The following is a 27,405-nucleotide window of genomic DNA, read 5'->3' on the forward strand; positions in this document are numbered from 1 at the left end:
CAGTCAGCCCCGCCTTTACTTCCCCGGCGGCCTATCCCGGGAGCGCGCATCCCAACTACAAAACCCAGCCTGCTTTGCGCACCCCAAAATTTCTATTGGCGGCAGGTGCCGGGTGCCGCGCTGCATCCTGGAGCTTACAGTCTCCCAGGCGTTCCATTGTGTCGGTACTTACTTTATGGAGAACCTAATAAAAAGGCGAAATGATTTTGTTTGTGTAGTTTTGTTCTGATGCTTTTCACTATGCATTAAGTATGCATTGTTGGACTCAAACTAATAGAAGAAAGATGGGAGATTTTGGCCTGTTATGCAGTAGAGGCCGAAAATTAAAAAGAAATATTTAATCCACAACAAAAATAGATTTAATCTGAAGAAGCTTTACATTTTAAATGCCTACAGTGACGTGACCTGGTTCCCTTGGAACATTTAGTTTTGCAACAAGAAGCCCCAACTCTGGTTTTCTTGAAGCTTGTATTAGTTGTTGCATCCTCCTTAGTGTGAAAGTGAAGTGTATGCCTGCAAGGCAAGAGACAGTTGACTGCAGAATGGGTTTATCAGGTCTCTTCAGAGACCTAAGCAGGAAATTAATGAAATCCGGTTGTCGGATTTTTCTTACTTGCGGTGGGAGAAGGGAAATTCGAGGCCAATAGGCGACTCACCCACTGTTGGGAGATGTTGACCTCACGAATCAATAATTTGCGTTTTGAATATTAAGTACAGCGGATCTGGGGGCGGGGGAGGCAGGGGGAGGGGTTAGTCTGGCTGGCAGACCTAGTCCACAACGGTTCTTCCGAACCTCTCCCTTACCCCCACCCCCCACCGTCTCAGCCCATGTTTTTCCGCTTGGTCCTGAGGCCTCGACTTACAAGACCCTGAGAAGGCAGATCACGCTCGAGAGCATTTCCCGAACCCTTCTACGTGATCTGCACCTTTAACTCCATCCCAAACCGGACCCCGGAGGCACCACCCACATCCGTCTAACATCACTTCCTTCAGAGTTTGGAAAAAAAAAAAAAAAATCTGAGAAAGAGAGGGTCTGGGCTGACCCGCTCTAAGGAAAAGAAACGGATCTCTTGCGGTGACTCGGGCCCTGTATCGGGTCAGCCCGGTGGTCCCGCGCACCTAGCACCATGGAGATGTGGCCTCGTCTCGGGGCCACCTGTTTGCTGGGCTTCAGTTTCCTGCTCCTGATCACCTCTTCTGACGGACACATTGGGCTTGGAAAGGGTCAGACTGCATTCTTATCTTAATCTTTACTGATCCGGGGCCCCAGCCGAATAGGACCCTCCCCTTGTCTAACACTGTTCCCCTCGGGTTTTCTTTCTTAGGCTACCGCCAGTTCTTTCTTCTTCTTCTTCTTTTTTTTTTTTTCTTCCGCAACCCCACCTAGAGTTTTGACTATTTCTTGGGGTAGGGAGTAGTGAGTTCGGGAAAGGTAAGATGGGGAAGTTATACTTAAGGTCTCTATTAATTTTTGTGTTGGGGGAAGAAATAGTCTGTAAATTAGAAAAAGCATGTTTAAGAGCCCAGCATAGTGCTGGGCACTTGGTAGATCCTCAGGAATGGTCACATTCCCTTCCTAAAGAAATAGCGTCCTCGGGAACCTACTGTGTCGAGATTCCAGCCTTGGATCTGAAGATTCCTCACTCTTTCTTGAAGAGCTAGGCTACTGCCTCCTTGCCCTGGGAGATGCAAAGAAAAGGCCCAGATGAAGTATAGAAGTTCTGCTGTTAGAGGGCCACCAACAGTTGTCTTTGGTGTGGTTCAGCCAGTGTGTCTAGAGAAACTGATTTTTATTTTTTATTTTTCTGAGGAGGGAATGATCAGTAGTTATGAATGGAGGTTAGTATCCCAACTCCATCCTATTACCTACATCTTCATTCACAATTTGAACATCTTTCTCCTCATCAGCTCTTTCTTGGTTGAAAGTTGGATCCACTGAACTCAGGGTTTATGCTTTTCTAAGTGGGTTAGTTATACTTGGATCTCACCCCCTCTTCCATTTTTTTTTTTAACTGATCTGACTATATGGAATGATTCTGCTGGAATATTTTTTATTGTTTTCTCTTATCCTCCTTATCTTTACATTCCTTCATGGGTAAAGACATTCTATGCACTTTCAGTGGACTGAATGCATCCATTTCTTCCTTCAGTATGTAATTTTTGATCACCTACTATATTTCTGGCATTGTCCCAGGCACACCAGACAGATAAGATTCCTGCTGTCATGGAGCTTATATTCAAGTCAGAGAAAGAGAAAGTAGTGTAAACTCATTGATAAATTAATAAGACAATTTCAGCTGGGCAAATGAAACTGTGATAGAATAGGAAATAGTAGAAAGGTTTAGGAGGATGAGGGAGGAATTAACTGAGTTAGGAAGATCAGGGAAGGGTTTCTGAGGTTACCATCTCAGTGATGAAGCCTGCACAGTGAATTCCATTAGGCCAGAATGTTTAAAATACACTAGTAATATTTGCAGAATGTTCTTAATCCCATTGTAAAATAGGTTACTGTTTATTTAGAATAAAATATTAACTACCGAGGAAGACAGAAGACTATGGTGTAAGGATGTGAGTTTAGCTCTGAATTTTAATGTGTTCTGACACAAAACCAGTTGCCTTGTCTCTAGGTCAGGAATTTAAATGAGTCACAGTTGGGGAATGTTTCTCTCTTCCATGATGTCAGGGGCCTCAGCAGACTGGTTATTTCTCTCTGTGGTCTTTCTGCATGGGCTAGTGTAGGCTTCTTCCCCATTATGGTAGCTGGATCCCAATAATGAGTGACCCAAGAGAATAAGGTGGAAAGGCATAGCATTTTTATTATCTAACCATACAGGTCATATGGCATCACTTCTACTATACTCTGTGGGAGCAGGTTCAAGTGGAAGGAACATTAACATCTATACATGAAATAGGAGGCACACTGAAGTCACATTTGTAAGAGGAACATGTGAGGTGGAAGGTTTTTTTGTAATTATCTTTGGTAAATATTATCTGCCACAGTGAGCCAGGACCATTTCTGCCTTGTTCATGCTCAAGAATATTTGTTGCAAGAAAAATGAATGGTAAACATGATTGTTATGTCCCCTGTACTTTTAAAAACAAGTAAGTAGGCAGTTAGGCAGTTATATGACAATATATATGGACTTTGAGAAGGAAAATACCAGGTAACTGCAGCAGTACATAGAACCTCAAGGTAGGGGGATTGGGTTTTGAGGATTCAATGAAAAAAAAAAAACATTTAATATTGTGTCACACACTTAAATGTTAACTGGCATTATTTCCTCCCATGGAAGAATGTTTAATTATTCCTTAAAGGAATTAATAATACTTCAGTTTTTTGTTGTATGTATTTATTATACATGGATTCTTGGGACATAGATTATACCCCACTCACCGCCCCCCCACCCAAATGCTACCTGAAGCAGTAGTTCCTGAAAATTTTGATGAGTGAGATTTCTTATCTCTGTTAGATGTTTCAGTATCTCTGACTCTTCAGAAGATGGCCTTGTGATTTGCAGAGAGGAGAGAATGAGTGTCCCCACAGTTTTAAGAAAGCACAGTGGTGTGGAGTAAGCACTACATAGGCATTGGGAGGCCTGGATTTTAATCCTCTCCTTGCAGAGGAAGAAACTAGAAAGCTGTCAGTAGAGGCAGTTTGCTCTCTGGCGTAAAACAAATAGATGATTTTGTCAAGTCTCTAGGATAAACATTTGGCACTAATACTTACAAAGTATTTACCTTCCACTCGGTATCCTGTTCACTTTCACAGCAACCCTGTGGGATTAATATTTTCGTTAGCCATATTTTGCATTTGTGAGAATAGTAAACGGCTGAGCTAGGATTCTAATTCCAGTCTGTCTGACCTTTTATTATTCAGGTTTTTATCTGCTGGGAGAGGGTGGATAATACTTTTCTTATGTCTTTAGCTTACACTCATGAAAACACTTTTTAGAATGAAAAGCTTGGAAATGCTGATGTAAATGCTGTATTTATAAATGGTTGCTTTTCCTTTTTACCTGTTTTAGGAGAAGAACTGCTGGCATGGGAGACTTTAGCTTACTTTGCAGAAAACTGGCATAAATTAAGTGGCTATGCAGCTGACACTTTAGGAAACTGGACTATCTTCAGGTGTTCCATGCTGGCATAGGAGTGAGTGTGGGTGGTTCTGGGGAGTGGATGATTTTAGTAACAAGGTAAATAGTGCACCTGTATAAATTCTTTTTGAAGGAAAAACCAAATAACTCAAATTTTACATAATTGAAGTCAGTATTCTCATTGTGCTTTGATGAAGGTTCATTCCTTCATTCATTTCTTCATTTAACTTTTGCTACAGAAGCAGTAAAGTGCAGTGAATATTTATAACTACAGACTCTTAAGTCAACCTATATTCTAGTTCCAGCTCTGTCACTTACAGGCAGTGTAAGGTCAAGCTATTTAACTTAAGTTTCCTTATCTGTAAAAAAGAGGTAGTTAGAGTTTGTACCTCAAGGTTATTGTGAGAATTAAATAAGTTAATACATGTAAAAGCATTAAAAAAGTATCAGGGGGCTGGATGTGGCTCAAGCAGTAGTGCGCTCGCCTGGCATGCGTGCGGCCTGGTTCAATCCTCAGCACCACATACAAACCAAGATGTTGTGTCCGCTGAAAACTAAAAAATAAATATTAAAAAAAAGAAGTATCAGGTACATAATTAATGCCATGTAGGTATTAGTCATTATTAATATTGTTATTATCATTATACTATTAGTATCATTAAAATTATCACCTAAACTAAGCATTCAATAAGTGATGATAGGGCTGGGGATGTGGCTCAAGCAGTAGCGCGCTCGCCTCTCATGCATGCAGCGCGGGTTCCATCCTTAGCACCACATACAAACAAAGATGTTTTGTCTGCCAAAAACTTAAAAAAAAAAAAAAATATATATATATATATATATATATATATATATATATATATATATATATATAAATTCTCTCTCTCTTTAAAAAAAATAAGTGATGATAGTAGAGTGTTTGTATTATACCTCTTAGGGGTATACTTCTTAGGGGTATTGCAGTAGATCAGCTTGGGAAGTGTTGGGATACTGGAAAAGCATGCTAATTAGAAATTAGAAGACCAAAATTTCAGATGGCTTCTGTATTTTTCTAGAACTCAGTAAAGTGTGAGGGTTGGAGTAATTGGTCTCTAGGATTGTGACATTTTAAATGTATTAAATTTAACTTATTAAATTTAAATAAACTTAACTTAAATTAACTTATTAAATTTAAATAAAATTAAAAACTGAGGTCCTTAATTAACTTAGCCACATTTCATGTATTTAGTTGCCACATGTGGCTAGTGGCTACCATATTAAGTAGCACAGGTACAGAGCATTCCAATCATTGAATAGTGGTGCTTTGGTGTCTCTATTAACAACAATGTCCCCAACTGTAAGCATTATTACCTAGCTTCTGGGTAGCCCAGGTCTGTGGAGAAACAATGTAATCTGATGTTAATCTAACTTTCTTGATTTTCTTTTGGTTGGCATTTGCCTGTTATCTGTTTCTGAATTACACCACCATTGACTTTTGCAAGTCCTGTTTTAGGTATACGTTTATAAACATCATAAAGGTAGTTAGGATTTTTTTTTAAAGCTAAATCTGACAGTTTCATCTTTTAACTTTAATTGGTGAGTTTAGTCCACTTATATTTGTTGTTATTATTGATAGCTGCTCTTTTATCCAGTTTCCATCTCTACTGTTTCTCCTATGCTTTTTCCATTTTTTCCCCCTTTTTTGGAGGTTGAGTATTTATTTACATGTTCTTATTTTATCTCCTTTATTAGTTTGAAATTTGGTACTCTAGTCCTTTTACCAAATACTCTTGAATTTTACTATCTTAATCCCCCCAATGGTAAGGGTGCCTTAGAATATTAAACTTCAGTCAGCCCCTCTTTACTTATAAGCAGTTGTTCAGTAATTTAGTTCAGTTTTCTAAAACTATGAATTGGGCTTTACAAATTTTTATGAATATTTAGATTTAACTACATGTTTACCCATGTACTTGTTCACTATTCTTGTATATGGGTTTTTTCCTGATATTTCCTATCTAAAATGATTCCTTTAGGTATCCTTGTAGTTTTCTCTCGTAGGGGACTATTTCATTCTTTGTCTTGTCTGCAAATCTCCAATACTTTTCCACAATGTTTATTTTCAGTTAGTGACCATATTCCCATTTAATAGAACATAAAGGGGGATCATAGGAGGCTTCCAAAAATTCTCACCATTACATTTACCCACCAGTTCTTCTTTTCCTGTTACTTGATAAATCATCCGTATTTCTAGCAAGGGCTAATCCCTTTACTTTAGTACTAGATTTCGTCTCACCTACTTAATGGCATTTTACCAGGGAGTCCTGTGTCATTAATATTTTTTCTTTATTGTATCATTTATATCAGCTTTTAACATCTGTCTTTGCTTTTGTACCCTATATTCACGGCAAATCTTGTTGACTTTGTCTTCAAAATATATCCAGAATCCAATATTATATTCCTCCTAGCAGGATTGCTCCTTTTGAGGACTGAGAGGGAAGGATCTTTTCTAGGCTTCTCTCTTTGGCTCGGAGATGACCATAATTCTTTTGTGTGCATATCTGTCCAAATTTCACCCTTTTATAAAGATACTAATCATACTGGGCTCAGGTCTTCCCAAATAATCTCATTTAAATTTGATTACCACTATAATGATCCTATCTCCAAATAAGGTCACATGTTAGGACTGTACCTTTCTTTAGGGGAAGGGGATACAATTCACCCTATAATAAATACTCTTTTGCTATCTGTTTTTAGCACAGAAGTTCAAAAATCCATAATACACAAATTACATCATGTTATAACTGCTCAGAACCCTCTAGTAGCTCAGGAAAAGCCTGACTATCTGCCTTTCTGCTTTCTGTTCTTCCATCCTCCCTGTGTTAGGAATTGAATCCAGGGCTTTGCACATGCTAGGCAAGTGCTCAACTGCTAAACTATATCCCTAGCCCTTTTTATTTTATTTTGAGACAGGGTCTTCCTAGATTGCCCAAGCTAGCCTTGAATTTGCAAGTTTCATCTTAGTCTCCTGAGTAGCTGGGATTGTAGGTGTGCACTATCATCAGTTAAAAAGTCACTTTTTTTATGGGGCTGGGGTTGTGGCTCAGCACATGTCTTGCATGTGTGGGGCACTGGGATGGATCCTCAGCACCACATTAAAAAAATAAATAAAGGTATTGTGTCCATCTACAACTAAAAAGAACATTTTTTTAAAAAAGTCAGTCTTTATAATGACCTGTAAGGCCCTCTATTGTCTACCCTGTCTTTGTCCCATTGACCTTATCTTCTTTATTAACAGATAGTATTCTGTAATGCTTAAAAACAAAGTCTAAACCCTTCTGCCTAAGTTCAGATCTCAGCTCTGACATTCACAAGTTAGGTGACCTTGGGAAAGTTCTTTAAACTTTGTGCCTCAGCTTTCTTTTTATATATTTTAGTTTTAGGTGGATACAATATCTTTATTTTACATTTATGTGGTGCTAGAGGATCGAACCCAGTGCCTCGTGCATGTCAGGCAAGCACTCTACCACTGAGCCAAAACCCCAGGCCATGTGCCTCAGTTTTCTCATCTGTAAAATGGGATTGATGAGACTGTCTGCCTCATAGGGTTGGGAGGATTAATATTTTTAAGGAACTTAGTGCCTGGTATGTTATATCAATAGCAAATACTTGTAGTAATTAATATTACTATTCTAAGCTATCATAGCTGAGGAAACATTTTATAGTGCAGGAAAATTACCTAACATACCCAAAGTCATATGACTAGTAAGCAGTAAAGCCAAGATCCAAACCCCAGGAGTCAGGGTCCAGAGTCCATGCTCTTGACTATTATATGATCCTGTTGAATAAATACTTATTTATTGAAATAATAATGAGTGGTGAATACCTGATGGTGGGGGAAAAAAAAACACCTCGCAGTTTATCTAAACATGTCTGCTTTGTCCTTGTGCTTGAAAGATAGTTTTTTTAGAGTATATAATTCTAGGTTTAGTTATTTTCTTTTAGCATTTCAAGATGATACTCTGCTCTCTTTTTATTTCTATTGTTCCTATCAGTATAATAGCATAATTATTGATCTTTTGTAGGAAATATGTCATTTTTCTGTTGTTTATTTAGGTACTAGAGATTTAACCCAGTGGTGCTTTTTATTTTTTGAGACAGGGTCTCACTAAATTGCTGAGGCTAGCCTCGAATATGTGATCCTTCTGCCTCAGCCTATCGAGCTGCTGGGATTGCAGGCATGCGCCACAAAGCCTGGCTCTCTTTGACTGTTTTTAATATCTTCTCACTCAATGGTTTTGTCATTCTACAGTTTCACCACCTTAAATAATTGTGTATGCTAGACTTAAATCAATCTCTGTATTCTTGGCCTCTCTCTTTTTTTTTTTTTTTTTAAGAGAGAGAATTTTTTTTTTTAATGTTTATTTTTTTTTTTTAGTTTTTGGCAAACACAACATCTTTGTTTGTATGTGGTGCTGAGGATCGAACCCGGGCCCCACGCATGCCAGGGGAGCACGCTACCACTTGAGCCACATCCCCAGCCCTCTTGGCCTCTCTTAACATCGTCTGTCTTCATGGCTCTGGTCTGCATCCTGGATAACTTCTTCTAATATATCTTTCCCCCTGTCTCTAATTTGTGTTTTACTCTATCCATTATATTTTTGAAAAATTGGTAGACTTTATTTTTCAAGCAATTTTATGTCTGCAGAAAACTGAGCAGAAAATACCCACATGTGCCCTTTCTCCTCTTTCTCCCCATCTTCCCTTTCAACATTTTGTGTTAATATGGTACATTTTTTACAGCTGATAATCCAATATAGATTATTATTAACTAAAATCCCCAGTTTACATTAGGGTCCACTCTTACTATTGTATGTTCTGTGGGTTTTGTTTTGTTGCAGTACCAGGGATTGAACCTAGGGTGCTATACCACTGAGCTACATCTATACCTCTTTTTTATTTTTTGAGACAGGGTCTCTCTAAATTACAGAGGCTGGCCTTGAACTTGCAATACTTTTGTGTCAGCCTCCTGAGTCTCTGGGATTAGTATGTGCACCACCATGCCTGGCTGTTTTGTACAAACTAGGTGGCTTAAACAACAGAACTTTATTTTCTTAAGGGTTCTGAAGAGTACAAGTCCAAGGTCAAGGTGTCAGTAGGGTTGATTTCTTCTTGCAGATGACTGTCTTCTCTGTTTTCACATGATCTTCCCCCAGTTTACATCTGTGTCCTAATTTCTTCTTATAAGAATTAGAGCTGGAGCCCATCCTAATGATCTCACTTTAACTTAATCGCCTCTTTTAAAACTATTTCTTCAAAAACAGTCATTCTAAAGTACTGGAGGTTAGAATGTAAACATATGAATTATTTTCGGGGTGCATAATTCAGGCCATAATAACATGTATCTGACATTACAGTATCACATAGAATAGTTTAAAATCACTAAAATATATCCTATGCTCCACTTATTTTTTTCCCTCTCCCCCATGAGAGAATGAACCCTGACAACCCTGATCTTTTTGTTATTTTCATAGTTTTGACTCTTACAGAATGTTATGTAATTGGAATTATATAGTATGTGGACTTTGGGTTATTTCTACAGATTCTATTTGGTACCATCACAAATTTGTCTATTTATGTGTGTGTATGTGTGTTTGTGCATGCCTGTTTCTGTGATTTCATGTATTTCTCTAACATTTCATGTATTCCTATTTTTGTATTTTGTGGCTGATAATACTGATAGCTGAAGTCTTCGAAGTCTCACTCTTGCTTCTGCTCTTACTTGTGTTGACTTGTTTTCTTATATCTTTATTGATCTATGATTGTGAGCCCACAATGGCTATTTTTTTTTAATAAAATGTTGATTGTCCTAGAGAATAAAGTAGGGAATGCTTCCCTCCAGAAAGGTTTGGCATTTGATTCATCTACCAGAGAGTACTAATGATGGGAATCACTCTAGCCATGTTTTTTGAGGATTTGGTTAATATGGGAGTCTCAGATTCTCCATTTGCCATGTTATAATGAATATTTACTTTCAGGGTAGCCTTACCATTTGCTGATTGTTCACTGTTTCTCATCTGATTTTTAGCTTAGTTTGTGTTTGTGGTGGGATTTCCATTATTACAGTGAATCCATTCTGAAAGTCTGTTTATGTATGATTAACCTTTTTTTGTAGCAGAATATTCTTTCAGGTTGGTTGGTTGGGCACTATGCTGAAGCAGGATTCAGTCATCTTAGTTTAGGTATTGTAGGTAGAATGATGGTGATCACATTAGACACCTTCCAGTTCTCCTGGGCATCCTCCCAATTTCACTCAGTCATTTGCTCTTCAGGATCAAACTTTGGGCCTAGGCAAGTGATATTTTCTCTTGGCCAGCAGCCCATGCTGTTGGGAATGAAAAGTGATGATGGTAAATTTGGATACTGCCTCCATGTGCTAATCTGGATGAATTTTGAATTTTTATTCCCTTGAGGTAGCACAGATGAAACTTAGATTTGAGTTTATTTTTGGGAAAGAATGATCTGGAAGACAGATTTAGCAGCTGAAAAGGCAGAAGACTGAAGGTTAAATCTCAGATTGGCCATTTAGTAGCAATGTGATCTAATAACAGCTGATGATAACTTCTGAGCCTTAGAAGTCTCAATTTTATGGCTGGGATTGTGGCCTGGTGGTAGAGCACTTGCCTAGCATGTGTGAGGCACTGGGTTCGATTCTTAGCACCACATAAATAAATAAATGTATTTTGAATGTATTAAAAAAAAAAAGAAGTCTCAACTTTATGTAAAGAATAGCAAAAACTACTGCCGATTGTACAATATGTTCAATACTGTGTTGAGATTTTTATATTTCTTATTTAATATTTGGTAGTAATCTGATAAGATAGAACTATTATGCTTCTTCCCAACCCCCTACCCCAGTGCTTAGGATTAAACCCAGGACCTCACACAGGCTAGGAAAGTGCTCTAACACTGAGCTACGTTCATTCTCAAGCCCACTTATGCCTATTTTAATGATGAGAAAACTGAAATGTAGGGAAGTAAAGTGGGTTATTGTTAAGGCCAAATTTAAATGAGTTAGCACATGTAGTATGCTGGTCACAGATAAACTGGTTAATAAATAACAGCATTTTATGATCACTAACATTTTCTGGATATAAAAATTGTCTTTTATGTGATTTGGCCTAGATAAGATTTGTTTATTCAATAACTATTTTATAGAGCACTTGTATATTCATGTGTATTTTATAGAGCACTTGCTATATTCATGTTTACTGTTAAATATTAGGGAAATGGGAATGAAACAGATATAGGCACTCAGGGAGCTCCCCTCGGAGAGAGGGAGATGGATACATAAATATTTACAATTCAGTCTGGGAAGTGCTGCAATGGGAGGAGAAGAGACTGGTTTGGGAGTTAGGGGAGATTTGTAAGAATTGTCCTCTTATTACACCTGAAGACTGGAGGACAGGCTGGGAGAAAAGGCAGAGGTAAAGTGATTATGAAATACTGAAGGGAAGAGAGTGCCTGCTGCATTTATGTATGTATGTATGTATGTATGTTTGGTTGGTTGGTTCTGTAATGCTGGGGAGTCAACCCAGGGCCTTGAAAATGCTAGGCAATTGCTCTGCCTATGAGTCACATCCTCAGCCCACATGCTGCATTTAAAGAAGTAAAAGTATTTCTGTGTATGGGGTTTTAGGAAAAGTGTGGAAAATGACTGGAGAGGTGGGCAGATGCCATATTCTCAAATCTTCTGCTTCTAGCCTTGGACCTTTATCTTTAGGGCCCTGGAAAGTCTATGAAAGTCTTCTTATCCGTCAGTGATGTGATTGAAAAAGATCACTCTTGCTAAATTGTGGGAATACTAACAACAATCACTTAAAATGCATTAGCTTCTTTAGTCCTTACATCCAACATTCTGAAGTATGTATTATTGTCTTGATTTTTCAGATATGGAAATTGAGGCTTGGAAAGCTTACTTCGCTCATAAAAATTCACACACTTACTGGGAAGTGGAGTCCCATGTCCTTCTGACTCTAAGTTGTATTGCTGTGTCACCTTCAACTAGTTATGATTTGTTATGACCTGCTTTATGTTTGCTGTATGGAAAATTCTCATTCATTCATTCTTTTTCTAGTTTTGCCTTTTTTTTTTTTTTTTTTTGGTACTGGGGATTGAACTCGGGGCACTTAACCACTGAACCACATCCCCAGCCCTATTTTGTATTTTATTTAGAGCCAGGGTCTCACTGAGTTGCTTAGCACCTCACCATTGCTGAGGCTGGCTTTGAACTCGCAGTCCTCCTCCTGCCTCAGCCTCCCAAGCTGCTGGGATTGCAGGCGTGCGCGCCCTGCTCATTCATTCTTACAGTATTACTGGCATACTCTGTGATAGTTTACAAAGCATTTCATTTCATTATTTAATTTCCTTAAAAGCTATTGATTGGGTGGTGTTATTTCCATCTTATAGATATGAAAACTGAGGCTTGGGATAGGGGACTATTCATGGTCTCTAATTTCTATCAGGGAAGCTGGGTCTTCAACACAGGCTATTAATAGAGGAAAGCCTTTTTGTGGGTATCTTACGAACATGCCACACTACTTTTTTAGGTCTGTGTCCTTTATTCATTGTGTGAATGTTTATAAGCCTTTTTTGTTCCAGGTTTTGGGGATCATATTCATTGGAGAACACTAGAAGATGGGAAGAGAGAAGCAGCAGCCAGGTACAAAATATGCTTTAGATTATTTATGGTGATAAGACTCTTTCTAATCTTCAACATAGCATTAATTTCAGATGAAGGGCTATGCCAAGGCAGAGCAAGAACTGCATAATTGCCTCATAATAACAACAATACTACTAGCTAGGGCTGGGGATGTGGCTCTAGCGGTAGCGCGCTCGTCTGGCATGCGTGCGGCCCGGGTTTGATCCTCAGCACCACATACACATACAAAGATGTTGTGTCCGCCGAAAACTAGAAAATAAATATTGAAAAATTCTCTCTCTCTCTCTCTCTCTCTCTCTCTCTCTGTCCCACTCTCTCTTAAAAAAAAATACTACTAGCTAATCCTTACTAAGTGCTTAGTATATACAGATATTAAATTATATGAATTAATTCACTTGATCCTCACAACAACTCTATGAGGGGGTACTTTTTGTTACCTTCTTTTTAGAGATAAGAAAACTGAGGCATAGAGCAATTAAGTAATTTACCCAAGATCACACAGCTAGTAAGTAGCAGAGCCTTGATTCTGACCCAGGCACTTCCTTCAGGGCCTGTACTCTCAACCAAAATACCATACTGCCTACTAGACTCAAGTAGTCTCGTAGTCCAAGTGGGTTTAGTTTATGCGCACACAACTCCGACCATGAGGAAGAAAAGGCAGGTCAGGGGAGGGAAGTCTAAGCACTATTTTATAGGCATTGAATCATTTAATCTTTACAATCTCTGAGTTGATACACCTATGAAATAAATTATCATTTTATAGAAAAGGAAATTAAAATGCAGAAAAATGAAATAACTTGCTGTAAACTACTAATAAGTGGAAAAGCCAAGACTTGCATTTTCTCTTCTACAGTGTACGGGAGCCATACAAAGATCTACTCCACTCCAATATGTGTTCCTATATTATACACAGTCATAATTTCAGATATACAAACTCACATTTCTAGATCTACTAAACTATAGTGTTTCCTGCTCCTAGAACAAATCTACAGATTCCAGGCTGTTGAGTGTCAAATCTTCTGCAGCAGAGTTGCCAGATTTAGCAAATAAAAACAAAGGATACACAATTAAGTTTGAATTTTAGACAAACAATAAATAATATTAAATAGGTCCATGCAATTTTGGGACATACTTATACAACTGTAAAAAGTTTTTTGTTTATCTGAAATTCAAGTTTAACTGGACATCCTGTATTGTATCTGTCATCTCTGCTCAGCAGAAAAATTTCAAGTTCCTAAAGTCTTTAATGATTTAATGATTTCTCTGGGCAGATGTTCTCTTTTTTCTTTTATAACCCAACCTATACCCACCCATTATAGCATTTATTACTCTGAATGTAGGTGCTTGATTCTTCCTATTCAGACACTTGATCTCCTGCAGGGGCACTCTTTTATGTTCATCTCTAAATCCCCAGCTTTGGAGATGTTGTATAATTAAAATGATTATTGAATAAACATTTACTGAGTGCCAGTAGGTGTGAATGCACACAGAGCAAAACAAGTGTTTATCAATTGCCTTATGTGTGCTAAATATAAGTGTTAGCAGTTTCGCAGTATTTAATGCTCATTAATAAATAAATGGGGAGCTGACCCGGGGGCCGTGGCGTTAGTTAGGCCATTTGCCTGGCCCTCTGAGTCGCCGCAGCCATGGCCAGCCAGTCGCAGGGGATCCAGCAGCTGCTGCAGGCGGAGAAGCGGGCGCAGAGAAGGTGTCGGATGCCCGCAAGCGAAAGAATCAGAGGCTGAAGCAGGCCAAAGAAGCAGCTCAGGCTGAAATTGAACAGTACCGCCTGCAGAGGGAGAAAGAGTTCAAGACCAAGGAAGCTGCTGCACTGGGATCCCATGGCAGCTGCAGAGCACTGAAGTGGAGAAGGAGACCCAGGAAAAGATGACCATCCTGCAAACCTACTTCCCGCAGAACAGGGACGAAGTCTTGGATAATCTCTTGGCTTTTGTCTGCGACATCCGATCAAAAATCCATGAAAACTACCGCATAAATGGATAGGAGAAAGAAGCACCTATTCCCTGATTAGCACTTCAGAATGTGAAGTGCCTTGAGGAATGTGGAGCTTTAGCAGAGCCTGGGTTCTGTTCTTAGAAAGGCATTAAATTATTTCTCTGTGATATAGTAGGTCCCTTTTGGAGAGTAGCAAATCTAGCTTCTTTGTACAGCCTTAGTCCTTATCCAAAGGTGTCATCTTTTTACCTCATCCTTCTTAGGAATTTACTGAGTATGTGTTGTTGTTTTCCTATGCCTTCTAGCTCAAGCAATGGATGTATCAATGTTGACTTTTTCTTTCTTAGATCTAGTAGAAAAAAACCAATTCTTTGAAGAAAGAAAGGGATTAAATAATTTTTTCCCTTATACTTTCTTGAAGGTCAGGGGCTTTATCTATGAAAAAGTAGTAAATAGTTATTTGTAACTTGTCTGAAGCAGCAGCCAGCCTTAAAGTCGTCCATTCTGACTAAGGATTAGAACAATGAATACTAACATACTTGTTTGGGCTGCTGTTAGTTTATTTTAATCAAAATTACTAGATGATAGGACTCAAGAATTTGTTACATGTTATTATTTGGTGTGATGATAATCATTTAAAAGTAAAGACTTTGCCATAAAAAAATAAATAAATAAAATAAATAAATGGGGGCTGAGGTTGTGGTTCAGCCATAGAGTGCTTGCCTAGCACGTGCGGGGCCCTGGGTTCTATCCTCAGCACCACATAAAAATAAACAAACAAAATAAAGGTATTTGTCCATCTACAACTAATAAATAAATAAATAGGCGGGCTCAGTCTTCGACCCAGGGAGATCACATTCTCCGGAAGTCTGTAACTTTTCGCATGAATAACCGATGTCATTCTAGTCTCTGCATCTCCTTTCTAGTAAGCTGGACCTGGACCTAGTTGATTTAGAGCCCCTGTTTCTATAGAAACAAAAAGTCTTGCCAGTCCGTAAAACAGGAAGTGCAAACCCGTGTGTACTTCCGGTTAAAACCAGTGACGTAGACAACCCGGAAGTTGGCGCGGCGAGTTTGCAGATGGCCGCTCCCTGGTAGCATGCCGCTTGTGGTGTTTTGCGGGCTGCCCTACAGCGGCAAGAGCCGCCGTGCAGAAGAGCTTCGCTGGGCATTGGCGGCTGAGGGCCACACGGTATACGTGGTGGATGACGCTTCGGTCCTAGGCGCGGAGGATGCGACCGTGTACGGCGATTCTGCCCGTGAGAAGGCTTTGCGTGGGGCCCTGCGAGCCGCGGTGGAACGGCGCCTAAGTCGCCACGACGTGGTCATCCTGGACTCGCTTAACTACATCAAAGGCTTCCGCTACGAGCTCTACTGCTTAGCGCGGGCAGAGCGCACGCCACTTTGCCTGGTTTATTGCGTGAGGCCAGGAGGTGCCAGCCGAGGACCTCAGGTGACTGGCGCGGAAGAGAACCCAGGCCCGAAATTTAGTGTGAGTTGGCGGCTGCGCGGTGAGGAGGGCGGGAAATCTGAGCCTGCAGACATCAGTACTGCCGCCGAACCGGCCTCTATAGTAAATGGGAGAATCGGGGCCCACGGACTTAGGGAATTGGAGCCGGAAGAAGCCGAAGCATCAGATTCTTCAGCTGTAGTGATTGCGGAGCCTGAGAAATCTGTGAAGCATGTGACCAGTGCCTTTTACCCTCCTGAATTAATGCAGGCTCTAACACTGCGCTTTGAGACTCCTGACTCTCGGAACCGTTGGGATCGGCCTTTGTTTACTGTGGTGGGCTTAGAAGAGGCATTACCTGTGGTGGAGATCCGGGCTGCCCTGTTTGAGAACCGGGCTCCCCCACCACATCAGTCTACACAATCCCAGCCCCTTGCCTCCGGCAGCTTTCTCCATCAGTTGGATCAGGTCACAAGCCAGGTGTTGGCCAGACTGATGGAAGCGCAGAAGTGCGCTGTGCCTGGGGACTTGCTAACACTTCCAGGCACCACCGAGCACCTAAAATTCACTCGGCCCCTGACCATGGCAGAACTGAGTCGCCTTCGTCGCCAGTTTATTTCCTATACTAAAATGCATCCCAACAATGAGAACCTTCATCAACTGGCCAATATGTTTATTCAGTATCTGGGTCAGAGCTTGCACTAATCAGAGCGGTAGGGGGAATCCGTGGCTTCCACTGTTCTTCTCTAGGAAGAATAGTCTGAAGGTCTGCAAAGCGTGTTATATTAGTGGAGCTGCTGAATTTACTGATTTGTTCCAACTTTCCTGACTGCCCCTGTGCCAGGCCCTGAGTTTACAGCATAAGTTTGAGACTAGAGAGAATCCTGGCAAATTTCTCCAGAGAAGACAGCTCAAGTGGTCAGGGATTGCTTAGATTGGATTGGTATATCACACACCCTTGACTCTTCTCATTTGAATAGTGGGTGAAGAGACTGGGTGGATAAGAATTGTTTTAAAACAGTTGTGAACAGTTCTGGACTCTGTGCTGACCAGTCTTTCATATCACAAATCTTTTCTGAGTACCTAATTTTTGCTAGTTTCTTTTTCCTGGGACTGAGTTTACTGATAAACCCATTGTTTTTGGTCGTTAAGTATCTTTGATTTTGTGAAAGCGAAAGACATAACCACTACGTTATTTCCTCCAATAAAATATTTTAAAAGTAGTGAGTCTGCTTGAGTCTCTTTCATTTAATATAACTAAATGTTTTTCATGTAATCTAGTGTAATATTGTATATAAACACACATTATTGTTATATCTTTGGCTGAACACTTATTTTAAAATATTTTTTAGCCATAGTTTGGCAAAATACCTTTATTTTATTTATTTATATGTGGTGCTGAAGATCGAACCCAGGGCCCTGCATGTGCTAGGCAAATGCCCCACCACTGAGCCACGACCCCAGCCCTGAAATTATATATATATATTTTTAGTTGTAGTTGGACACAATCTTTATTTTTATGTGGTGTAGGGGATCGAACCCAGGGCCCCACCTGTGCTTCGAGAGTGCTCTACCACTGAGCCACAACCTCAGTCCTGAAATTGTATTTTTATAATGCTTAGTAAAAGATTAGATTGTTTGGCCACCCTAAAGTGACTGTATTATGGCATGTTAATGACTGTTGTGCTTTATTCTGTATTTTAAGATACGTATCACAATTGCCTTTCTTTCATTCTTTTGTTGGTTTCTTAGAACAAATTTAAGTACTATAACTGTGATAATAAGTTATCACATTTATTTTTTAGTTGTAGATGGACACAATACCTTTATTCCATTTATTTATTTTTATGTGGTGCTGAGGATCGAACCCAGGTCCCCGTGCATGCTAGATGAGTGCTCTACCACTGAGCCACAATCCCAGCCCCAGTACCTGTGATTTTTCAAAGACTAACTATGTCATTGCCCTTGAGAAGTTTGTGAGAAATACAGATAGATGATAATGGGATGAAAAAGACTGGTGGTCAGATGATGATGACAAATGCTTTAGGATCCCAGAGAAGAGAAAGACTAGGCAGTTTGGGAAAGGCTTTGCAAAGGAGTTTGCCAGAGAGAAAAGGGGGAGAAGACATTCTAGAATGTTCATGCTCTGAAAGTGAATGGAGCTTTAAAACGTGGGTTAGATGGGCTGTCTATTTGATCTCTTGGGAGTCTCAGTTTTCTCATTTATATTATGAGACCATTGAAAGTATTACCCTTGAGTTGTTTTGAGGATTTAAATGAGGTAATGAATGTATAGCACATTGTACAATGTCATCTAGTAAACGTTTAGCATGTTTTGGCTATTATGGTTAGCTATATCCCACTACCCACTTAAACTTGCTCTTCTTATATGATTTTTAAGTCTTTACAAGTACTACAGGCACACGTCTCTATAGGTTTATAATGAGTGTAAGGTGAGGTAATTGAGTAACTCATTTATCACTAAATGAGCTAATTTGTGTATATTTAGATAATATTTATTGGCATAAGTGAATGATGTAGAAGTGTTTGTTATCAATAATTCCTTAGTGTAATGGAGTTCAATATGGTAAATACAGTTATAGCTATTGTACCTTGTATAGTATTATGATGGTATGGTGATAACAGGCTGTTTGATGAAGTAAGCCAATGCCTGCCTATATAGGGCCCTCATATTTAACATTTAAACTGAAAACTTTTAAGAGCTTCATTTAACCAATCTGGTTCAGGTAGATTATGTTGCTTATAATTTTTAAAAAAACACTCTTCATCACTGATTTAAAAAATATTTAATTTTAAGAAAATTGAAAAAATACACAAATGTAAGAAAAATCCACTGTCTCATCTATAGATTATGTGGGGTTTTTGTTGTTGTTGTTGTTGTGTTGTTTTGGGTTTTTTTTTTTTTTAGAAAGAGAGAATTTTAATATTTATTTTTTTTAGTTTTTGGCAGACACAACATCTTTGTTTGTATGTGGTGCTACGGATGGAACGCGGGCCGCACGCATGCCAGGCGAGCGCACTACCGCTTGAGCCACATCCCCAGCCCAAGATTATGTTTTGATGCATTTCTTTTGGGGATCTATAGTTGACTAAAACCGTATTGAAATTTTATATCTTGGGCTGGGGAATGTGGCTCAAGCGGTAACGCACTCACCTGGTATGCCCAGGGCACTGGGTTCGTTTCTCAGCACCACATAAAAATAAAAAAATAAAGATATTGTGTCCACCGAAAACTAAAAAAATAAAATATTTTAAAAAAAGAGGGCTGGGGTTGTGGCTCAGTGGCAGAGCGCTTGTCTCGCACATGTGAGGCACTGGGTTCAGTCCTCAGCACCACATAAAAATGAATAAACAAAATAAAGATATTGGGTCCATGTATAACTAAAAAATATTTTTTAAAAAAGAAATTTTATATCTTAGTTTTTAACGTGCCAACAAAATTTTTCATTTACATCTTTAATGATTATTTTTCATGATAATAATTTAGAATTACTGGAACCTTTAAAATAATGTAATTGGGTGTTTTCTTCCATTCCAGTCTTTCTATCTAGCTTTATAGGCCAAATCTGCAGAATTTACAGGAATATCAGAATTTATCAATTTTTGCTATCAAAATCTATTACTATTGAATATTTAGATGGTCTACTTATTTTACCAATTGAAATCATACTACAGAAACATCTTTATCTCCATAAATTGGTTATTTTATTAGAATACTTTGAGGAAATACAATTACTAGATTATAATTTCTTTGTTTTGTTTTTAAGTGGATTGCCTATTATGGTGATTATCCATAAGTCTTGGTGTGGAGCTTGCAAAGGTCAGTAAATGCTCTCAATCTAAAAACGGATCTTAGAAGTGTTGTCAAAGTTAACATTTAATAAATGTTATCACTGATTCTACACAGCACTGTGGTTGCTTTAAGGAACACCAAGAAATATATGATGTAGATTTCCTTCATGAAATTTGTAATTATATATCTGCAGGGGGCTTTAGGAAGCTTTGAGTTGATTAAAGTACAGTTATATAAGCCAGGGGTGGTATTGCAGAATCCCAGCTACTCAGGAGGCCAAAGCAGGAGTATTGTGATTTCAAGGCCAATCTCAGCAAATTGGTGAGACCCTGTCTCAAAAAATAAAAGGGACTGGGGATGTAGGTCAGTGGTGGAGTACAACCCCAGCTCTGCAAAAAAAGAAAAACAGCAGCAACAGTTATGTAGAAAATGGAAATAAGTGCTAAAATGGCATGTGGCAATAAATATTAGAGGAAGCTGTACATGGTTAAGGAAGTTGTCTGGAGAAGATAAGAATCAAACCAAGGTTATATGATTTTGTGGCATGTAATTCTTTCTGCTATACTACCCTGCTCCTTTCCCAATCAGGTTTTATTCTTAATTTGGTATTCTACAGTTAAAATATTAGGAAAGGAATGTAAAATTAGCATAAATAATTGTATAATGTGTGTACACACACATATTTAGTGGCAAAGTGTTGTTACCTTATTACTCTTTTAATAGTTGTTGAACTGAACCATAAAAGCAAATAGTGATGCTTCCTCCTGCTATTTGTGTATCATTATCCGTACTCTATAAGTGAGATAAAAGCTTCAGAGAAATGAAGTAAGTCACTCAAGGCCACAGCTATGCAAATAAGTGACAGAAGCAGCACCAGCATCTAGGTGCTCCAGTAGTTCTGGTTTTGGAGGGAAGAAAAAGAAGGTTTAATTTATATGAATCAGCAAATGCATGAACTACCAAAGAGAATAAGTGATGCTTAGGCTCATTGGGGTTTGGGTATGATGTTTCTTATACTCAAAATCTTTTTCCCCCTTCTAGCTTTAAAGCCCAAATTTGCAGAATCTACAGAAATTTCTGAACTTTCCCATAATTTTGTTATGGTAAATCTTGAGGTAAGCCTTAAAGAATTTTTCTTTTTGTGCTATGATTTTAAGACTTTATTGTTTTGGATTTAATAACAGTAAGAGTATAAAGTCATGTTGAATATAGAGTTGATTATCCTATGTTTGTTTTTATCTTGATTTCTCATACTAAGGCTTACATCAGATGTGTTAACGTCTAATTTGGGGAGGAAGTAGAGAGGAGAGCTTGAATAAGATGACTGGATTTTATACTTAGACTAAAAAATGTAATCACATATGAAGATTACAACACCCTGCAAAGTTTACTCATTTGAGCACCTGCTTAGAATTGGACTTTTATGTACAGTCTTCCTATCTCCTCATGAGACATCTTTTATGTACTTCATATAGACTTCAGGAATCCTAAGTCAGAGAATATCAGATCTTAGACTTGGAAGAAATTTTTAGGCCATTGGTATTATTCCCATTTTACAAAAAGGACATCTTAGACCTGAAGAAGGTATGTGATTTGGTCAAAATCGTAGAATCTAGTAAATTAAAAAAGTAGGTACTGTAACCTAGCCGTGTTTCCTTTTAGATCATACCTTCCAAGTGTGAAATTACTTGGATACTCTGTGATGATACTTCTTTCCAAAAGTTTCTGTAAAGATAATGTTTAACCATAGGATTAAGAATCTTCTGAACACATTAACACTTAAGGTTGAGACAGCAGAGGAGTTGCTTATATAGTTAATGGATAGCCCAGATGCTTACGTATCTCTTCAAGGCAGTTACAATGTAATGTGGGGAGACAAACAAGTAGAATATGTCAGCCTGTGGTAAATGCTACCGCCAAAAATAAAGGAGAAGATGGCTTGCAATTCTAGGTAAGTGGAAGAAAAGGCAACATTTGAGTAAAAATTGGAAGCAGAAATAGGAGTGAGCTTCTGATGACACAGGAAGTGTGTTTAGACATAGGGAAAGAGCAAGTCCAAAAGCCTGAATTAGGAGCATATCTGGTTTGCTGAATGACACCAACAAAAAGCAGATTAATGGGGCTGAAGAAGTCTTAACAGGGTAGAACATGAAGTTTTGAGAAGTGTCCCAAGGGCAGATCATGTAGGGCCTTGCAGTCCTGAACAACAGAGGAATCTGAAGGTCCTTGAGGAGAGGGAGGACATGATCTGATGTAAGGTTTACATTTACTCTTAATAGGATGAAGAAGAACCCAAGGATGAAGATTTCAGCCCTGATGGGGGTTATATTCCACGAATTCTTTTCTTGGGTAAGACAAAAATTTTTAATTGGGGGATTCATGATGTAGATAGAGAAATGATGCAAGAGACCGAAGTATGTATATAGTTGTGAAACTATACTGGGATATCAAAGAACAAATAAAAACCAGTTTTAAGAGAGGGGAGTTCCAGGGCTGGGCTGGAGCTCAGTGGTAGAGTGCCCGCCTCTCACATGTGAGGCACTGGGTTCGATCCTCAGCACTGCATAAAAATAAAGATATTGTGTTCAATTACAACTAAAAAAAAAAAAGAGTCGGGGGCAGTTCTGGCCAGGCGCAGTGGCACATACCTATGATCCCAGAGGCTTGGGAAGCTGAGGCAGGAGGATCGTGAGTTCAAAGCCAGCCTCAGCAAAAGTGAAGCCTTAAGCAACTCAGTGAGACCCTGTCTCTTAATAAAATACAAAATAGGGCTGGGGATGTGGCTCAGTGTTTGAATGCCCCTGAGTTCAATCCCCGGTACAAAAAAAAAAGAGAGAGTTCTGAAAACCAAACCTGCAAGTTTGTGGGGAAACTTTTTATGAGCAATGAGAGGAGTTTGATCTTCCATTTATTCATTCAACAGTCATTTTGAGCATTAGCCATGTCAGACACTGTGTTTGACACTGCGAGGCCAAGGATAAGTCACAATTCCCATTCCTGACCCTATGATGCAACTGAGGCAACAGAATAATACAACCAAGCAAATGTCTTTCCACAAACAGTTTTATAAGAGATAGTTAGTGACCACCTAATCTTGGCTTTATATTTGGCTGGATTCTATGGGGGATACAAATAAAAATGTTGGCCTCATCATTATCAAGCAGAAAAAAAAAAGTGCTGGAAAGATGAAACAGCATGTGCCAAGGCATGGGACAAGGTGGTGGGCATTGTTCAGGGAATTGCAAGGAATTCATTGTGGTTACAGCATGAAATGTTAGGGATAGGTGGTGAGATAATGGGCAAACATGGGGAGGTTTTATTTCCTGGAGGACCTAGTGTATTATATGTTAAAATTATTGCAATCCCTGTGCCCTTTTTTCTACAATAGATCCTAGTGGCAAGGTGCATCCTGAAATCATCAATGAGAATGGAAACCCCAGCTACAAGTATTTCTATATCAGTGCTGAGCAAGGTACTGTTCTGCTTGAGAAATTGGGGAGGATTGCTGCTGGATTTAACTAGGATGAGCCATAATGGGCAAGGTCTGTGATAGGAACTTAATCTAACCTGTTAGCCAAGCAACTCCTGCATGCCTAGCTTTTGGCCAGATCCTTTATAGGATACAGGAGAAAGATAACATGGACCCTTCCCTAGAGACAACAGGAGGACATTTCAAACTATGGAAATGATGTATGAGGGGGATATCGCCCAACACGGAGGGTCTGTAAGGTTTGCTAGAGGAAATTGTGAGTGGATTGGGGCTGGGGATGTGGCTCAAGCGGTAGCGCGCTCACCTGCCATGCGTGCGGCCCGGGTTCGATCCTCAGCACCACATACAAACAGAGATGTTGTGTCCGACGAATACTAAAAAATAAATATTAAAATTCTCTCTCTCTCTCTCCCTCTCTCACTCTCTCTTTAAAAAAAAAAAAAAAAAAAAAATTGTGAGTGGATTGAGTCCTGAAGAATGAGACACAGCAAAAGAATGGGAAAAGCATGTTCCAGACAGAGTGGCATAAGTACAGATAGGCAAAGGAAGGCTGAAATAATCTCAGTTAGGCTTTTTTGAATTCTAATTCTGGCACACAGTCATCTTAGGGGAAGGGTTGGATTTCATGCCATGTTTTGTTACTGTTTTCCTCCCTTAGTTTTCCTGATCTATAAAAGAATTGTTTACCAAGTTGCCACGTGTCCCCAATTGTCAAACTGCCAGGTTGAGGATCACTTTGTTTTTGAGTCCTTGAAACTCTTATTCTCAGAATAGGAAAGGGGAAGAGATGTGGAAATATTGTCATCACCTTTTCCCGGTTAAGGAGAGTAGCATATTCTTTAACCAAATGAAGATCTTAAGAGATTGGTGTTAGAAGGAGATTTTCCACACAGAGAATGGCAGCTGAGCTTTAGGTCCTGAACTCTTGTCCTTCGAGATTTGCCTTCTCTTAGAATTTTATCCAAGTTACCACTCCCCTCTCCACACTGGCATAGTCCAATGTGAACACAAGACTCTTCCCTGAGTTCCTGGTGGCTCAGCTGACATGAAACTGGAACATTCAAACCTGTCTTAACTAGAGACACAGGCAAGACAAAAGGAAAATATCACTATATTAGGAGCTAATGGGTGTGCTTTCTAAGATTTACAGACTCTGGCTCAACCTAGTTTCCAGCCTGTGTTGTGTAGGGGTGTTATTGTAGAACCACCATTCATAGGCCTATATTGAAATCGTTGCCCTTCTTGAAGTGCAAATCCATAGGAGAGAGGCCCTGAGATATATAAGAAATTTCATCTCCTGTCTGCCTGAGGCCTTCCTTCTAGGATTCTCTTTTATTTTGCCTGAAAACTTGGCTCCTTTCATGTATAGTTGATAGTAGAAATGACTACATGCTTCAGTGGAGACCATTCCCTCAGAATGCATATATGCATACATACACTCCATCATCAGTGTAACCTGTAACTTCTACAGGGAATGAAATAAATGCAACAGTCATCCAAAAAACAATGGGGATGGTAGGAAGGTGTTCTCTTCTCTCTCCTTATTATCAAGTGAACATAGAGGAAATCAACTCTAATCTTAGAGGGTAAGCCAGGGTAACTGCTAACATTTTTGTAGGACTTTGTAATTTATGAAGCACTTCTATCATCCACTTTTTAAAATATGTGTAGAAATAAGTGGGATTATATCATTTTATAAACAAGGAAACAGATTCAAAGAATGATATGCTAGGACTAAAATTCAAAACTAGATGTTGAGTACAGAAGTTGTGTTCTTAAATATTTCTCCTAAAACATTTAAGAATCTATATTGTTGTCAAATATCAGATATTAAGTTGTGCTTCATATTTTTCCCTCTTTATTTCACAGTTGTTCAGGGGATGAAGGAAGCTCAGGAAAGACTGACAGGTGATGCCTTCAGAGAAAAACATCTTGAAGATGAATTGTAACACAGATATATCCCTTTCTTCATCAAAAATAGTGTTCTGGAAAGAAAGCAGCAGAGGAGGGAATATTGAGGAATTGCCCAGAACAATTAAACTGACCAGGAAACCTTTTTTCTTCCTACATTGGAAGGAGCTCTCTCACTGTGGAAGAGATCTGTTAAAAGAAGCTGGTCTGATTGTTTGTGGATCCAGCAGTATGGCAGACTTGCTTCTTTTGCTCCCTGTCACCTAAATGTCCGTCTGTCTTCGAATGTAAAGAATGAAACCTGATACAGAACTTGAGCCACTTGGAGGTTAATACCTCACTTACACTTCAGTATTTGAGTCTTTTCCCATTTCCTCCTGTTTTACTCACCTTAGTGGTGAAAGAGACTAGTAGCATCTTTTCTACAATGTTAAAATGGCCGGAATAGCAATTTTTAAGAAAACAGTAAATCCTAAATGTAAATCAGTAATTCTATCCCCTGTCAAGAAGACCAGCCTGTTTTTTTGTCTTTTTCTCTTGGGAATAATCTTGGGCTTCTTCCTGAATCCCTGCATCCTCCTTCGTCTTTTCCTGCTCAGGCTGTTAGCACGCATGCGTGTGCAAGAATGACTATGTGCTTGGACCGAGCCCCAGCTGGAAGCATGCTTTCCCTTGTTACTGTTGGAGAAACTCAAACCTTCAAGCCCTAGGTGGAGCCATTTTTGTCAAATCATCAATGATATTTTTGTACTGGGGTCAATCCCCCCAAAAAGATAAAATATTAATTGTTCATTAAACTTTAATAAAACTTTAAAAGGAAATGTGCTGTGATGGCCTTTTTGTTATTATTGGAGAATGGAGGGAGGGAGGGAAATCACTTCAGGAAGAAAACTAACCTTGGGCTGGGATTGTGGCTCAGCAGTAGAGCGCTAGTGTAGCACGTGCGAGGCCCTGGGTTCGATCCTTAGCACCACATAAAAATAAATAAATACAGGTATTGTGTCCAACTACTTCTAAAAAGTAAATGTTAAGAAAAAGAAAATTAACCTTGAAGGCCTGCTCTAGGAGTCCTAACCAAGGACTCCTGCTCTTTTCACCATCCATGTCCTAAAGCCAGTGCTCTTCTCTTACACTTGTTTTTGTTTTTTGGTTTTTTTTTTTTTTTTTTTTTAATAAGTGGGTTTAGAACTTTATTTATTTATTTTAAGAGAGAGAGAATTTTTTAATATTTATTTTTTAGTTTTTCAGCAGACACAACATCTTTCTTTGTATGTGGTGCTGAGGATTGAACCTGGGCCGTACGCACGCCAGGCGAGCGCGCTACCACTTGAGCCACATCCCCAGCCCTTTTTGGTTTTTTTTGACATGGGGTCTTGCTACAAAAAAAAAGAAAGAAAGGCAAGTAAAAACAAAGGTCAGCAGCTTGGAAGGCTGAGGCAGGAGAGTCACAAGTTCAAAGCCAGCCTTGGCAACTTAACAAGGCCCTGAGCAACTTCGGGAGATCCAGTCTCAGAACAAAGGACTGGGGATATGGCTCAGTGGTTAAGCACACTTGGGTTCAATCTGGTACCCAAAAAAAGTATATTTATGGGGCTGGGGTTGTGGCTTAGAGGTAGAGTGCTCGCCTAGCATGTGCAAGGCCCTGGGTTCGATTCTCAGCACCACATAAAAATAAATAAAAGTATTGTGTCCAACTACAACTAAAAATAAATATTTTTTAAAAATATATTTATATGAAGTTATAAAAGAGGCAGAACTTATCAATAGTATGAGAGTGCACATCTGGCATTGGGGGAATGGGCCTGAAGATGGATTGACTATAAAGGCACAGGAACAAGTTTCTATGGTGATGACATGGCTACACAGATGTACACTGTGCAAATTCATTGAACTGTAAACGTGAGCATTTTATCATGTAATTTATACATTTGACTTTAAAATACTCATTCAAGTCTAGGGATGTAGTTCAGTGGTAGAGCGATTGCCTAGCAT

At 39.1% G+C, this 27,405-nt stretch overlaps 2 protein-coding genes and 1 pseudogene across 2 annotated transcripts; all 3 read left to right on the forward strand.

The window, feature by feature from the left end:
- Positions 1 to 1,004: 1,004 nt before the first annotated feature.
- On the forward strand, positions 1,005 to 26,234 carry Txndc12 (thioredoxin domain containing 12). Its single transcript, XM_076862771.1, has 7 exons — positions 1,005 to 1,224; positions 12,732 to 12,792; positions 19,987 to 20,039; positions 21,054 to 21,127; positions 22,292 to 22,361; positions 23,401 to 23,484; positions 25,372 to 26,234. Exons 1-7 carry the CDS (start codon positions 1,128 to 1,130, stop codon positions 25,449 to 25,451), a joined length of 519 nt encoding a protein of 172 aa, XP_076718886.1. The 5' UTR covers positions 1,005 to 1,127; the 3' UTR covers positions 25,452 to 26,234.
- Positions 14,349 to 15,074, forward strand: LOC143404614 (V-type proton ATPase subunit G 1 pseudogene; annotated as a pseudogene).
- On the forward strand, positions 15,821 to 17,396 carry Kti12 (KTI12 chromatin associated homolog). The gene has a single exon (XM_076862770.1). It carries the CDS (start codon positions 15,848 to 15,850, stop codon positions 16,901 to 16,903), a length of 1,056 nt encoding a protein of 351 aa, XP_076718885.1. The 5' UTR covers positions 15,821 to 15,847; the 3' UTR covers positions 16,904 to 17,396.
- Positions 26,235 to 27,405: the final 1,171 nt, after the last annotated feature.

Source organism: Callospermophilus lateralis, chromosome 7, assembly GCF_048772815.1.
Source record: "Callospermophilus lateralis isolate mCalLat2 chromosome 7, mCalLat2.hap1, whole genome shotgun sequence".
Classification (NCBI taxonomy): Eukaryota; Metazoa; Chordata; class Mammalia; order Rodentia; family Sciuridae; genus Callospermophilus; species Callospermophilus lateralis.